Source organism: Coregonus lavaretus (assembly GCF_964263955.1).
Source record: "Coregonus lavaretus genome assembly, chromosome: 3".
NCBI classification, from domain to species: domain Eukaryota; kingdom Metazoa; phylum Chordata; class Actinopteri; order Salmoniformes; family Salmonidae; genus Coregonus; species Coregonus lavaretus.
Genome location: NC_139990.1, coordinates 2171404 through 2187264, shown reverse-complemented (window position 1 = coordinate 2187264; position 15861 = coordinate 2171404). Strand labels below are relative to the sequence as shown.

Sequence of the window (15861 nt, the reverse complement as noted above, 5' to 3'; positions counted from 1 at the left end):
GTTGTGAATATGTGCATGTACGAGCATGTGTGTGGATGAAATAATGTTTCTACGTTTATCCCTGCTGTAGATTGTTTGAATAAAACATTGGCATGTAAGTCATTGCACCTCACATGCCAATGTCTGTTCCTCAGTGAGTCTATGTCTGTGTCCCTGTTCCCTCAAAATTCTGTTTTAGTTCTGGATAAAAGTGATCCTCCAATGAGCATCACTTTGCACCTTATTCACTGTATATCCATGCACACGGTCACGCACCATGTGCATGCATGTATACGTGGATCTATACGTTGTGTTATATGTTTGCGTTTCTGTATAAATTATATGTATATAATTTATAATGTCTGCACAGACCAGTCCATGTGTCTTTATCTGTACATATGTATCCAAACATTTCCAAAACAACAATAAAAAAAAAACTAATCTGAATCCGGTTTAATCTAAATCTAAACTTCATTCAAATTAAATTGTAAGTCCTTGATTAAAAAGGAGAAATAAGACAAGGGCAGAGCCTGCTGGGAAATACAGCTGGGACCTTTTGATTCCAAGAACCCATGTATAGATGGAGCCAATTAATAGTCATGACAAAGGTGAGAGAGAGAGACCACTAAATACTGTAAGATATTATATGTGGCATACAAAAGCTGCCACAATGTAATTAATTGAATTCATAATTTTGAAATTGGCTGGATAAAAAATCCATACTGTATGTGGTAAAATGGTTGTATATATTTTTTAAATATATACAAAGAAACATACATATGACGTTGCCTCAGTCAAAAAACTACAAAAAACCAAACAAAAAAAGGTTCAGCTGTTATTTTCTGCTGTATACTACTTACATGTGGAGTTAAGCCCGATTCCTAACAGAAGTCTTTCCGTTTGATTGACAGCTGAGGACACATGTGGTGATACTCTGAGGGGTTCAAGTGGCATCATTTCAAGTCCCAATTTCCCGAGTGAATATTACAATAGTGCGGACTGTACGTGGACCATACTTGCTGATCCTGGAGACACCATCTCCATCATTTTTACAGACTTCCAGACGGAGGAAAAATATGACTACTTGGAAGTGGAAGGGTCTGAGCCTCCGACAATATGGTGAGTCTGCTGATAACTGCTGCGCCTCTCTCTGTCTGTGTTGGTCTGGTCGGTGTTTCAGTTCATCAATGGTCATATTCTGTCTGGTGGTGCTTGTCACTCACTGACCGAAAAATGTGAATCACCTGATGTGAAGCAATAAGAGGACAAAAGTTGAGTCCTACTTTCGATGTATACAATCTGAGGTAAGCCTTTACTTTACAGATGCAATCACATAGTCACGTTGCCACCAGAAATGGCTACACTGTACGCTGAACTTGTTTGGCCTAGCATACTGACAAATCTGCATGTGTGTGTTGGTGCCGGGTTTTTCTTATAGTATGTTTTATGAGTTATTGCTTACAAGTAAATGGAAATAATCATTAGTCATTTTGGAAGTGCTTAATATTTTCTAATGTGCTTGTAATTACAATATTTTAGCACAGTGTTCTATTGATTGTTGGAAAATGTGTCTATCGATTACCTCCTCTATTCCTGTATACTAATTTGTTACTGATGACAGGAATCACATGGATAAGTATTGCTGTGTTTAGGGGAGAGGCCAATGGCTCTTTTTCATCTCTCATGTTTTCATATTTTTCAAGTTGCCCCTTGCTTAGTGGTGTTGCAGACTCTGGGGCCTTTCAGAACAGGTGTATTTATACTGAGATCATGTGACAGATTATGTGACACTTAGATTGCACACAGGTGGACTTTATTTAACTAATTATGTGACTTCTGAAGGTAATTGGTTGCACCAGATCTTATTTAGGGGCTTCATAGCAAAGGGTGTGAATACATATGCACACCACTTTTCCGTAATTTTTTAATTTAATTTCACTTCACCAATTTGGACTATTTTGTGTATGTCCATTACATGAAATCCAAATAAAAACCATTTAAATTACAGGTCGCAATGCAATAAAATAGTAAAAACGCCATGGGGGATGAATACTTTTGCAAGGCATGTAGTGCATCCTACAAGATTATATGGAGTTCTTATATGCCAGTAGTAATGGAGTTCTTATATGCCAGTAGTAATGGAGTTCTTATATGCCAGCAGTAATGGAGTTCTTATATGCCAGTAGTAATGGAGTTCTTACATGCCAGTAGTAATGGAGTTCTTATATGCCAGCAGTAATGGAGTTCTTATATGCCAGTAGTAATGGAGTTCTTATATGCCAGTAGTAATGGAGTTCTTATATGCCAGCAGTAATGGAGTTCTTATATGCCAGCAGTAATGGAGTTCTTATATGCCAGCAGTAATGGAGTTCTTATATGCCAGCAGTAATGGAGTTCTTATATGCCAGTATAATGGAGTTCTTATATGCCAGTAGTAATGGAGTTCTTATATGGCAGCAGTAATGGAGTTCTTATACGCCAGCAGTAATGGAGTTCTTATATGCCAGTAGTAATGGAGTTCTTATATGCCAGCAGTAATGGAGTTCTTATACGCCAGTATAATGGAGTTCTTATATGCCAGTAGTAATGGAGTTCTTATATGCCAGTATAATGGAGTTCTTATACGTCAGCAGTAAAAAAAGTTCTTATATGCCAGTGGTAATGGAGTTCTTATACGCCAGCAGTAATGGAGTTCTTATATGCCAGGAGTAATGGAGTTCTTATATGCCAGCAGTAATGGAGTTCTTATACGCCAGTATAATGGAGTTCTTATATGCCAGCAGTAATGGAGTTCTTATATGCCAGCAGTAATGGAGTTCTTATATGCCAGCAGTAATGGAGTTCTTATATGCCAGTATAATGGAGTTCGTATACGCCAGTAGTAATGGAGTTCTTATACGCCAGCAGTAATGGAGTTCTTATATGCCAGTAGTAATGGAGTTCTTATATGCCAGTAGTAATGGAGTTCTTATATGCCAGCAGTAATGGAGTTCTTATATGCCAGCAGTAATGGAGTTCTTATATGCCAGTATAATGGAGTTCTTATACGCCAGTAGTAATGGAGTTCTTATACGCCAGTAGTAATGGAGTTCTTATATGCCAGCAGTAATGGAGTTCTTATATGCCAGTATAATGGAGTTCTTATACGGCAGTAGTAATGGAGTTCTTATATGCCAGCAGTATTGGAGTTCTTAGATGCCAGCAGTAATGGAGTTCTTATACGCCAGTAGTAATGGAGTTCTTATATGCCAGTAGTAATGGAGTTCTTATATGCCAGTATAATGGAGTTCTTATACGCCAGTAGTAATGGAGTTCTTATATGCCAGCAGTAATGGAGTTCTTATATGCCAGTAGTAATGGAGTTCTTATATGCCAGTAGTAATGGAGTTCTTATATGCCAGCAGTAATGGAGTTCGTATATGCCAGCAGTAATGGAGTTCTTAAATGCCAGTAGTAATGGAGTTCTTATATGCCAGCAGTAATGGAGTTCTTATATGCCAGCAGTAATGGAGTTCTTATATGCCAGTAGTAATGGAGTTCTTATATGACAGCAGTAATGGAGTTCTTATATGCCAGTAGTAATGGAGTTCTTATACGCCAGCAGTAATGGAGTTCTTATATGCCAGCAGTAATGGAGTTCTTATACGCCAGCAGTAATGGAGTTCTTATATGCCAGCAGTAATGGAGTTCTTATATGCCAGTAGTAATGGAGTTCTTATATGCCAGTAGTAATGGAGTTCTTATATGCCAGTAGTAATGGAGTTCTTATATGCCAGTAGTAATGGATGTCACGGTTCAGACAGACGACCAGAGGACCACAATTGCGTCACACCAGAAAGTTTATTAAAACTTAAGGGAAAAGGGAAGTAGGGAGTGAATGAAGGCTCCAGGGGTAACAGGGATCCCGTCCAATGTGCTGGGTCTGTGCCCCCCCCAGTGGCAGCGATGCGTCCTATGAAGCCGGTGGTGGGTGGTCCAGAAGTCCTGGGGGGGGGAGACACAGACACAACAGGGCGGAATGAAACAAGGCAGCAGTACAGTTCAAGGGAAATCCAAAATACGTAGTAGCAAGGCAGAAGGCTGGTCAGAGTTACCGGGATTGAAGAGTAGTCAGGAGTCGTTATGGCAGAAGCAGGTCTGGATCTCCTGGGGAAGAAGAGTATCCAAAAATCAGGCAGGTCCGGGGTCACAAAACCAGGGTGAGCCAGAAGCGCGAGCAAACAGGTTCCGGGTGTGAGCTTTGCAGACGATCTGACACCGGAGAGCTGAAAGACAGGGCCTTAAATACTGGGAGAGGTAGTGGGTAATGCAGCGCAGCTGGCAGAGTAATTAGAGCAGAGCAGAGCAGGGACAGGTGGAGCTAGTTAGGCTGAGTAGAGAGAGTGGTGAGCAGAGTGGAAGAAAATTAAGGTGGTAACCCGGTGGAGTGAGAGGCTCATGACAGAACCCCCCCCCCAAGGGACGGCCCCAGAAGTCCCAAGAGCAACACCACGCCGGGCGGGAGGAGGGGAGCCGGAGGAGGGCTAGAACTCCTCCGAACGGTCCGAGTGAACGTCCTCATCCTCGGAGGAAGCCGGAGGGCCGTGGTCGGGAGATGGGACAGGTCCCGAGACAGGATCAGGCACAGGACAGGAAGCCGAGCGGGCAGGACGGTTAGGGACCCCTCTGGGGCGGCCCCTACGGATTGCAGGTTGATCAGGATGCCGTTGGTGGAAAGCGGTGATGAGAGTCCTATCCACAATCCGACTAGCTGGCACCCAGGTCCTTTCCTCAGGTCCATAGCCCTCCCAGTCAATGAGGTACTGGAGACCCCTACCCCTCCGTCTGGACCGAAGCAGGCGGCGGACGGTGTAAACCAGACCACCATCGACGAGCCGTGGAGGAGGAGGACAAGGCGCAGCAGGGACCAGCGGACTCTCATGGATGGGCTTAATCTTAGACACATGGAAAGTGGGGTGCACCCTCAGGGAATTAGGCAGTTGGAGCCGGACAGCAGTTGGGCTAATCACTCTTATGATAGGGAATGGGCCAATGAACCGAGGTGCCAGCTTCTGCGACTCCACCCTGAGTGGCAGGTTCTTCGATGACAACCACACCCTTTGACCAACATGGTAGGTGGGAGCAGGAATTCTCCGACGGTTGGCCCCGGTAGTGTAGCTGGCAACGGATCTGAGGAGTGTGGCTCGGGCTTGTGACCAGGTGCGGCGACATCGACGGGCAAAAGCAAGTGCAGATGGGCAAGTAACCTCCTCTTCCTGGCTGGCAAATAGAGGAGGCTGGTATCCATAAACACATTGGAAAGGGGACATACCGATGGCAGAGCAGGTCAGAGAATTGTGTGCGTACTCCACCCATGTCAATTGCTGCGACCAGGAGTGGGGGTTGCGTGAAGTCATGCATCGCAGTGCCTTCTCGAGCTCCTGATTAGCCCGCTCTGACTGCCCATTGGATTGGGGATGGAATCCGGAAGTCAGACTGACTGTGGCTCCCAGCAGGTGACAGAACTCCTTCCAAAAAGCGGAGGAGAATTGTGGACCACGGTCAGAAACTACATCCTTTGGCAGTCCGTGGATCCGGAAGACGTGTTCCAGGACCACCTGGGCGGTCTCCTTGGCGGTTGGGAGCTTGGGGAGGGGAATGAAGTGTGCCATCTTGCTGAAACGGTCAACTATGGTGAGAATGGCGGTCATGCCACTTGAAGGGGGCAGCCCCGTGACAAAGTCAAGGGCGATGTGAGACCAGGGACGTCTGGGCACAGGCAGGGGCTGCAGCAATCCGGCTGGGGGCTGGCAGGACGACTTGTGTTGGTTGCAGATGGGGCAGGCTTGGACGAATTCCCGTACATCCTTTCTCAGAGAGGGCCACCAGAACCTCTGGGCGAGCAGGTTGTAAGTGCGGGTGGAGCCAGGGTGACAAGCTAGGCGGGAGTCATGTCCCCACTGAACGACCTGGGACCTCAGATCTTCGGGGACAAAAAGGCGGTCAGCTGGGCAAGTGCTGGGACCTGGCTGGTTACGGAGAGCCTCCAGCACCTGTTCCTCAACAGCCCAGGTCAGAGCTGCAACGATGCAGGGACTTGGCAGAATCGACACAGGGTCCTTGGAGGGGGTGTCATCCTTCTGGAATTGACGGGAGAGGGCGTCTGGCTTGGTGTTGCGTGATCCAGGCCGGTATGACAGAGTGAAATTAAACCTGGTGAAGAACAGGGCCCAGCGGGACTGCCTGGAGTTCAACCGTTTGGCCGTGCGGATGTACTCCAAGTTCTTATGATCGGTCCAAACGAGAAATGGAATGGTGGACCCCTCCAGCCAGTGACGCCACTCCTCCAAGGCAAGCTTCACAGCCAGCAGCTCACGGTTCCCTATGTCGTAATTGCACTCAGAGGGGGACAACCGACGTGAGAAAAAGGCACAGGGATGGAGCTTCCTATCCTCCGCAGCCCACTGAGAAATCACAGCACCAACTCCCACATCCGAGGCGTCCACCTCCACAATGAATTGCCGGTCCACATCAGGCATCTGGAGGATGGGAGCGGAGGTGAACCTCACCTTGAGGGTACTGAAGGCTTTGTCGGCTGCTGGGGTCCAGGTGAAGGGTTGCTTGGTGCTGGTTAGAGCAGTGAGAGGGGCAGCAACGGTACTGTAGTTCCGGATAAACTTTCTATAGAAGTTAGCAAACCCCAGAAACTGTTGCAGCTTCTTTCTGTTCTCCGGAACTGGCCATGAAGTGACTGCTGATACTTTGGCAGGATCCATTTGGATACTTCCCTCTGCCACTATGTCTCCCAGGAAGGCCACTGTCTTGACGTGAAACTCACATTTCTCTGCCTTGGCGTAGAGGGAATTCTCCAGAAGACGATGAAGGACTTGCTGGACATGGCGGGTGTGTTCAGACAGGTTTCTGGAGTAGATTAAGATGTCATCCAGGTAAACGAAGACAAACTTGTTTAACATGTCCCGCAGTACATCATTCACTAGAGCCTGGAACACAGCAGGAGCATTGGTGAGGCCAAAAGGCATAACCAGATACTCGTAGTGGCCTGTTGGTGTATTGAATGCGGTTTTCCATTCATCTCCCTCCCGGATCCGCACTAGGTGGTAAGCGTTTCTGAGATCCAACTTGGTAAAAACAGTGGCTCCCTGGAGCAACTCAAAAGCAGAGGTGAGCAGAGGCAGAGGGTAACGGTTTTTCACTGTGATGTCGTTGAGTCCCCTGTAGTCGATGCAGGGGCGAAGAGATCCGTCCTTCTTCCCCACAAAGAAGAAGCCAGCACCAGCAGGAGATGAAGATGAACGGATTAATCCTGCGGACAGAGAGCCATTGATGTAGTCCTCCATGGACTTTCTTTCAGGAGCAGACAACGAATAAAGACGACCCTTTGGAGGGGCCGTTCCAGGGAGGAGGTCGATGGCACAGTCGTACGGTCGGTGAGGGGGCAGAGATGTGGCTCTTGCTTTGTTAAACACTTCTCTGAGACCATGGTAGCATTCTGGGACATTGGAGAGGTCAGGAGCGGAGTTAGTAGGTACTGGCCGAGGGGGTAGTGCGGCAGCAAGCAGGCAGGTTCGGTGGCAGTCCTCTCCCCACTCCCTGATCACCCCGGTCACCCAGTCGAGCTGAGGGTTGTGCCGGCGGAGCCATGGGTAACCCAGGATGAGGGGTTGGCCTGGAGAGGGGAGCAGGTGAAACTGGATAGTTTCTTGATGGTTTCCGGACAGACCCATCGAGACCGGGGCCGTGACATGAGTGACCGATCCGAGTAAGTGTCCGTCCAGTGCCCGGGCAGGAATAGGAGGTGTCAAACGGAGGTTCTCCAGTCCCAGTTGGCGTGCCAGCTTGATGTCCATTATGTTGGCTTCGGCGCCAGAATCCACCAGAGCAGCCAGGGTGTGAGTTGAGTCAGAGAGGCGGAGGTGAACTTGCAGCAGGGGTTTGCGGTCGGAGGACTGGATGGTCATTGAACTCAACCGGACTCCCCCTATGCCCGGTGAGCTTCGGCCCTTTAAAGGGCAGGTTACCACACGATGTCCATCACCTCCACAATAGAGGCAGAGGTTTGAGGTGAAGCGGCGCTGGCGCTCTGCAGGAGTGAGAGAGGCTCGCCCAATCTCCATAGGCTCAGACTGATCAAGCTGACCTGGGTGAGTGGCAGTAGATGACAGGAGCCCAGTCGGATCTCTCCGAATGCCGGTAGTAGGTGGACCTTGGCGCCCCCTCTCACGACGACGGGTCTGTATCCTTCTGTCGATCCTGACAGTCAGTGCGATGGCTTCATCAAGAGTGGAAGGCAGTTCATGGGAGACCAACTCGTCCTTGATATAGTCAGCCAAACTATGGAAGAACGCGTCCACCAACGATGGTGTGTTCCAAGAACTTCGTCTAGCCAGGGTTCGGAAGTCGATGGAATGGTCTGCGACTGTACGTCTGCCTTGTCGAATACTGAACAGTTCACGAGACGCCTCTGCGGTTGGTGAATCCAGGTCAAACACCTTCAGCATCTCCTCAGCAAACAGGTCGAAGGTTGCACATGCGGGGGTTTGACGTTCGAACTCTGCTGTTCCCCAGAGTCGAGCTCGGCCCGTCAGGTGAGTGATGGCATACCCAACTTTAGCCCCCTCCGTGGCGAAGGTCCTTGGCTGCAAGGAGAACTGAAGTCGGCAGCTAGTCAGGAATGGCCGGACCTGGGTTGAATCGCCGTTGAACCGCTCGGGGTTTCCAATCTTGGGTTCCGGAGCAGCGGCTGCAATGACCGGGGCAGGTAACTCGGGGGCAGGGCTGGTGGGCAGACTGGCTGGGGTAAGGTTGGTGAGGAGTTGAATGATCATGGCGAGTTGTTGTTGCTGCTGCTGGAACTGCTGCTCATGCTCATCGGTTTCCATGTCGGGGAAAGTGTGCGCTGAGTCCATAATGGTCAGATCGTACTGTCACGGTTCAGACAGACGACCAGAGGACCACAATTGCGTCACACCAGAAAGTTTATTAAAACTTAAGGGAAAAGGGAAGTAGGGAGTGAATGAAGGCTCCAGGGGTAACAGGGATCCCGTCCAATGTGCTGGGTCTGTGCCCCCCCCAGTGGCAGCGATGCGTCCTATGAAGCCGGTGGTGGGTGGTCCAGAAGTCCTGGGGGGGGGAGACACAGACACAACAGGGCGGAATGAAACAAGGCAGCAGTACAGTTCAAGGGAAATCCAAAATACGTAGTAGCAAGGCAGAAGGCTGGTCAGAGTTACCGGGATTGAAGAGTAGTCAGGAGTCGTTATGGCAGAAGCAGGTCTGGATCTCCTGGGGCAGAAGAGTATCCAAAAATCAGGCAGGTCCGGGGTCACAAAACCAGGGTGAGCCAGAAGCGCGAGCAAACAGGTTCCGGGTGTGAGCTTTGCAGACGATCTGACACCGGAGAGCTGAAAGACAGGGCCTTAAATACTGGGAGAGGTAGTGGGTAATGCAGCGCAGCTGGCAGAGTAATTAGAGCAGAGCAGAGCAGGGACAGGTGGAGCTAGTTAGGCTGAGTAGAGAGAGTGGTGAGCAGAGTGGAAGAAAATTAAGGTGGTAACCCGGTGGAGTGAGAGGCTCATGACAATGGAGTTCTTATATGCCAGCAGTAATGGAGTTCTTATATGCCAGCAGTATTGGAGTTCTTAGATGCCAGCAGTAATGGAGTTCTTATACGCCAGTAGTAATGGAGTTCTTATATGCCAGCAGTAATGGAGTTCTTATATGCCAGTATAATGGAGTTCTTATACGCCAGTAGTAATGGAGTTCTTATATGCCAGCAGTAATGGAGTTCTTATATGCCAGTAGTAATGGAGTTCTTATATGCCAGTAGTAATGGAGTTCTTATATGCCAGCAGTAATGGAGTTCTTATATGCCAGCAGTAATGGAGTTCTTAAATGCCAGTAGTAATGGAGTTCTTATATGCCAGCAGTAATGGAGTTCTTATATGCCAGCAGTAATGGAGTTCTTATATGCCAGTAGTAATGGAGTTCTTATATGCCAGCAGTAATGGAGTTCTTATATGCCAGTATAATGGAGTTCTTATACGCCAGCAGTAATGGAGTTCTTATATGCCAGCAGTAATGGAGTTCTTATACGCCAGCAGTAATGGAGTTCTTATATGCCAGCAGTAATGGAGTTCTTATATGCCAGTAGTAATGGAGTTCTTATATGCCAGTAGTAATGGAGTTCTTATATGCCAGCAGTAATGGAGTTCTTATATGCCAGCAGTAATGGAGTTCTTATATGCCAGCAGTAATGGAGTTCTTATATGCCAGTAGTAATGGAGTTCTTATATGCCAGCAGTAATGGAGTTCTTATATGCCAGTAGTAATGGAGTTCTTATATGCCAGCAGTAATGGAGTTCTTATATGCCAGCAGTAATGGAGTTCTTATATGCCAGCAGTAATGGAGTTCTTATATGCCAGTAGTAATGGAGTTATTTCATATCTAAATCCTATTCCTTTCCTGAGGAACATAGGGGACTTTATATGACCTATTGTATATTTTAATTGTTTTATTTTGGGGGCTATTGACTTGTTTATTTGTTTTTGTTTGTGTTGACAATATTTGATTGGAGACGTCGCTGAGAGGAAGTCTTTCAAATGACACTGAACAAATGTATATTAATATGCATTTATGGTAATGAGCCTATGGATTGCCCTCTGTGTATTTGGGAAGTGGGCCCAGTTGACAGACTGAGACATGGCTCCAAATTCAATCAGCAACCTTGTGACATTGTTTTTGTCAAATAAACTCTCCACACCACGCCACATCACTGCCATAGTTCATATTCAAATCACTTTGGCATTTTCATCCTGCTTAGCCTAAATGTGTGTATTGTTGATTCAGTATCTGGTTTACTATTCAGTGTGTTGCTCACTGGTAGCTAGCTCCCTGACCTTGTTGTGTGGTGACTTCTGTGTCAACAGAAACAGTATCCTCCCTCCCTCCCTCCCTCCCTCCCTCCCTCCCTCCCTCCCTCCCTCCCTCCCTCCGTCTTCTCTTTCTCTCATTCCCTGGGCTTCAACTGTTTAGAAGTAGAATCAGAGCCAATGTTTTGTCTTATTCTGTTCACACGTAGCCCTGTCTGTACCCAGAATACACACAACCGTTTAACTCCACAAACTAAGCTAATCACGCTCACTGTCTTGTTGTTTGTGCTCTGGTGGTCTGGCACAATAATCACATAATAGCTTTTTCAAAGCATGGCAAACTGAAGGAAGCCAAACAGGCAGATGCAGTAGGGGAATGTATTCCCCCTGATACACTGTTAATGACTTTTTGTTGAGTGGTTTGTTTCCACTGACTGTATATGTCATACTCGTGAATATCATAATTCTGTTGTCCTACTTCTTTTTTTGCTATTTTGTCCCTGTGGTATCTCTGATAATCTCTTATAGTCTCACATCTTGCTGTTAAAATATTTTTCTCTCTAAATATGTTTTGTCAAAAAACCTCCTTGAGAAGAATACTATATTTACGTCTGCCACATGAAATCACATTTGCCTTTTACAAATATATGAGAGCACAAACAAAAGCAAAATGGTAGGTTTTCTCATTTCAAGTGTTCCTCTTTTGTAATCATTTTAATTATGTGGTTAGATAAGATCATACATTCGATAAGATTGACAGACATAGTACTAAAAAAGGCTCGTTTAGGGAGCCTCCAAAGAGGCTGAACATTCTCATCTCTACAAATAATTTAATGACAACAGCAGATTACTATTCCCAACTACAAAAGACTATTCCTTTTTTTTTTTCTCAAAGTAAGAAAAGCTATTCAAGAATTTACTACATTTTTTATTTTATTTTATGCACTGAACAATTTACTGGATTCAAAAATGCATGATATAGTGATATCGGATTATTCTCCGGCATCATGCTTAATCACACCAATAGAAAATACAATTTCAGAACTTAAGCAGGACTACTATCTTTTTTATTTTGAAGAGAGCCAACAACTACAGGTTAAACTCAAATAAAGCATACTACTTAATGACAAATAAACCTGGTAAATCTTGCAGCTCTCACAAAACGAATAAATGCTATAATTTTAAAAGATACAGATACATACGTGAAAATTAGAAGCAACAATGCAATTTTAATGACAATTTTAAAAGCTTCTATGAAAATGTCTATAAATCAGAAGTGTTGGACGGAGCCTATAGCCTTCTTAGACTCAACAACTCTGAAGCAATTATCAGCATATAAAAAAATTATCACTACAAGATCACCCAAGAATACATATTAGATACTGTTAACATTCACATGGAGAGGATGGCTTTTCCATAGAATTCTATTCAACATTTTGGGAAAAAAAAGTAGCCCCCCTAGCTTCACAAATGACAACACACGTCACTCAATTCAGTACTTCCTAGTTCCATGTATCAAACAGTTATTTCAGTTATATTAAACCGAGGATAATCTGGAGTCCCGTGCTGATTATAGACCCATACATTTAATAAATTGTGACAATAAAATAATAACAATGTTTATAAGCAATGGAATGGCAAAAGTCTAACCAGACTTGATACATATCATTCAAACAGGGTTTATTACAAATAGACACTAACAAACAAATACAAGTACATGTTTCAGTTTAATACAATAAGCAAAAAACAAGACATAGATTTATCAATAATGGCTGGTGATCCGGAAAATGCATTCAACCATCTTGAATGGAGTTTTCTATTCAACACTTTGGAAGCACAAATAATACATTATCGAATGAAATTGCTTTAAAAAGGGGCACAAGACTGGGATGTCTCCTCTCCCCCCTCCTGTTTGCACTGGCAATTGAACCTCTTGCAGAAAGAATTAGACAGTCCCAAACGTTAACAGGTATCATCAGTATTGGTAAACATGAATATAAACTAGGGCTGTCCCCGACATTTTTTTAAAATTGTTGACCAAAAGTCGTTACTCAGGAGGTAAAGGGGAAGACGGATGTGTGGACTAGATTTGACTTGTGGAAAATACTGGAAACCAAGAACAGGAAAGTAAGGAGCAAGCACGGCATGCATATTATGTGTGCCAAACAGGTGCTGTTAGATTACAATATCGTTTTTTCTGACTGTTTGGAACAATGTAAATAACACTTAATAAATTATACGCGTATACGAGAGTCTGTTGTAATGTTTTTGTAAAGCCTTTATTACAGCAAAGACTAAAAACAGTTGCATTCGTTCGTTAATGCAGTTTCCGAAATGGAACACTTTATTTATTGTTTACGGTAATTATTCAAGGATTATTGTTATTTATTGTTATAAATATAATTTTCTGACAATTTGAAAGAGTGTAAACAACACTAAATAAATTAAAAGTAATACCAGAGAGGCTGTTCTAACGAAAAAAAAGTGTAAAGCCTTTATTACAGCATAGCAAAGATTAACAACAGCCGCATTTGTGAAATTGTTATTGCTATTGATTATAGACTTCATTAAGTTGGTGTTTCCTCTCTCCTCACTTTTCTTAGACAATTAAGGCAAGTGCTGTTTTCTCGTCTCCTAACTCCGCTGCTAGCTCTGCCCCATTGTTCTCAACACCAATATGCCGACTAACTTTGCTATTATGCACATAGCAACATGGTCTTGGAAAAGGTGCCAATTCAACAGTGCACTGAGGTTTCAGAACCGCGGACAGCTACCGCTATCCAACGCTGGAGAAAGCGCATTTGTTATAAAATAATATTATTTTTATTAGTGTTGCACCATTGTTCTTACGTAATATTACCATATACAATTTCAGTAGCACATGTCTTAGTGATTGACTGTGCCATCCCCACGGCCTCCACAATGGATCAGTCCAGTCTTAGTGATTGACTGTGCCGTCCCCACGGCCTCCACAATGGATCAGTCCAGTCAGACAGGCCAAAATCAGACAATATGTCTTGTACACTATGACATTTTTTTTGCTACTGCTCGACTAAAGACATCTCGGTCGACCAACAGGCTATCGACCGAACAATCGACCAGTCGACTGAATGGGGTCAGCCCTAATATAAACTAAACTTATTTGGAGATGATCTTCTGATATACCAATATTGAAAACTCAATGCCCCCTAATAAAATGAAATAATGGCAATAGGATAATAAAGGACAATAAAATATGAAATGATTAATGATTAAGAAGTGACAACAAACAACTAAATTATAAAGATAACTTTATTCCATTACTCAACAATACGAAAGCAGATCTAATTAAATGGAATGTTCTTTATAAAAAATTGTACAGGTAGAATAAACCTCTTTAAAATGCCATGGCTGCCAAAGTTTTTGTATTTATTTTCGGTAATACCGAAGACATTCTTTAAAAAAGTATAACAGACTTCATACGGGCAAATAAAATTCATAGAATAAAAAGGAAAGTTTAAAATGTTCCTAAGACTGAGGGTGGTTTTAACCTTCCAGACTTGGAATTGTATCAACTCGCTACCTAAGGTTTTTACTTGCGACATGTAGTTAAATGCACTAGAGGAGCAATGGGTACATAGTGAAGATGTGCATGCTCATCCCCAGAATTGTTTTACATGTCTATTTTCAAAGGATAAAGCTAAGAACATGAACAACTTCATAGTAAAGAACACTATACAATATGGAAGAAAATGAAACTTATTCTACAAGAACCAATATCACTCCCTAAAAACAGAACCTTATGAAACAATCCTTGGATACCGTTTCAGAACTCACCGATAAATTGGTCCACATGGAAAACTAAAGGTATAGAAACTGTAAATGACTTGGTAAAAGGAAATAAAATGATTTCCATGACTGAATTCAAAAGTACTGAACAATGTAGATAGTTTCAAATACAGGCAATTTAAATGTTACATATCACAAAATGTAGATTTGAAATCTCAGCGCAACCTTATTTGAGTCAGAAAAGGATGTTGATAAGGAAGACATACAAAACTTTGCAAGAGAGCATATCTAACTGACAATCTCTTAGAAAAAAAATACAACCTATTGGAACCAAGACTTAAAAATAACTGATGTTGGCACAAGATGGAGGGAATGTTGGAGCATAACTAACGAAATTACACTCAACGAAAATGTACGCTTAAGCCAGTATAAACTAATGGGTGGAGCTAGAAAGTTGGCTGTCAGAAGTATTACAATGTGAACTTACTTTTAATCCGTCTGTCTGCATATTTCAAAAGATGTCATATGGGGGTGTAGTGAGATACCCAATGGGCTCGATGATTGTCTTCTCATCACTCATCTAAAAACGTGGAAATCATTCCGTCCGCTATCGTTAACAGGTCCCGTGTGGCTCAGTTGGTACATCATGGTGCTTGAAACGCCAGGGTTGTGGGTTCGATTTCCACACAGGAACAGTGTGGAAGAAAAAAATGTACGCTCTCACAACTGTAAGTCGCTCTGGATAACAACGTCTACTAAACTGTAAGCACAATTGAAAAATCTAATGAATTTTTATTGAAATAACATGGGCGACTGAGAAAAACAAAATGCTACAATTTAAGGCCATGTGGCAAACAATAATGCAGGCGCTAGGGATGTGGGTGTGAGCATTGAAGAACATACAAAAAAAATAAAAAATAAAGATTTATGCAGTTTGCTGATCGTTTAATTGAGTAACCCTAAAATATGCTAAAAGTGTACTATTGCAGTTGGATATGGAATGCGATATGCCAACAAACATCTGTTATCTTCATTTTTATCAGGACTCCAGTGATACTGAGCAGCCATAATACAAAGGCTTAGTGTGTGTGGCTGTCGAGTTATTGCGGGTGTGAAAATATGATTACGTTTTAACGTAATTTATTCCTAAACTAATTTATGCCAGGGTTGTGGGTTCGATTCCCACGGGGGGCCAGTATAAAAAAATATGTATTCACTAACTGTAAGTCGCTCTGGATAAGAGCG

At 44.0% G+C, this 15861-nt stretch overlaps 2 protein-coding genes across 3 annotated transcripts in view; both read left to right on the top strand.

Moving 5' to 3' along the window:
* Positions 1-15861, top strand: part of LOC311125099 (focal adhesion kinase 1-like) — a gene marked incomplete at its 5' end in the record, with an annotated part of 1344976 nt that overhangs the window by 854066 nt on the left and 475049 nt on the right. The gene's annotated exons all lie outside the window — the stretch shown is intronic.
* LOC311110282 (CUB and sushi domain-containing protein 3-like) overlaps positions 1-15861 on the top strand; it is a gene marked incomplete at its 3' end in the record, with an annotated part of 541145 nt that overhangs the window by 130860 nt on the left and 394424 nt on the right. Inside the window, 1 exon segment of the mRNA XM_084152993.1 lies at positions 891-1098. Coding sequence (XP_084009119.1) covers positions 891-1098 — 208 coding nt within the window.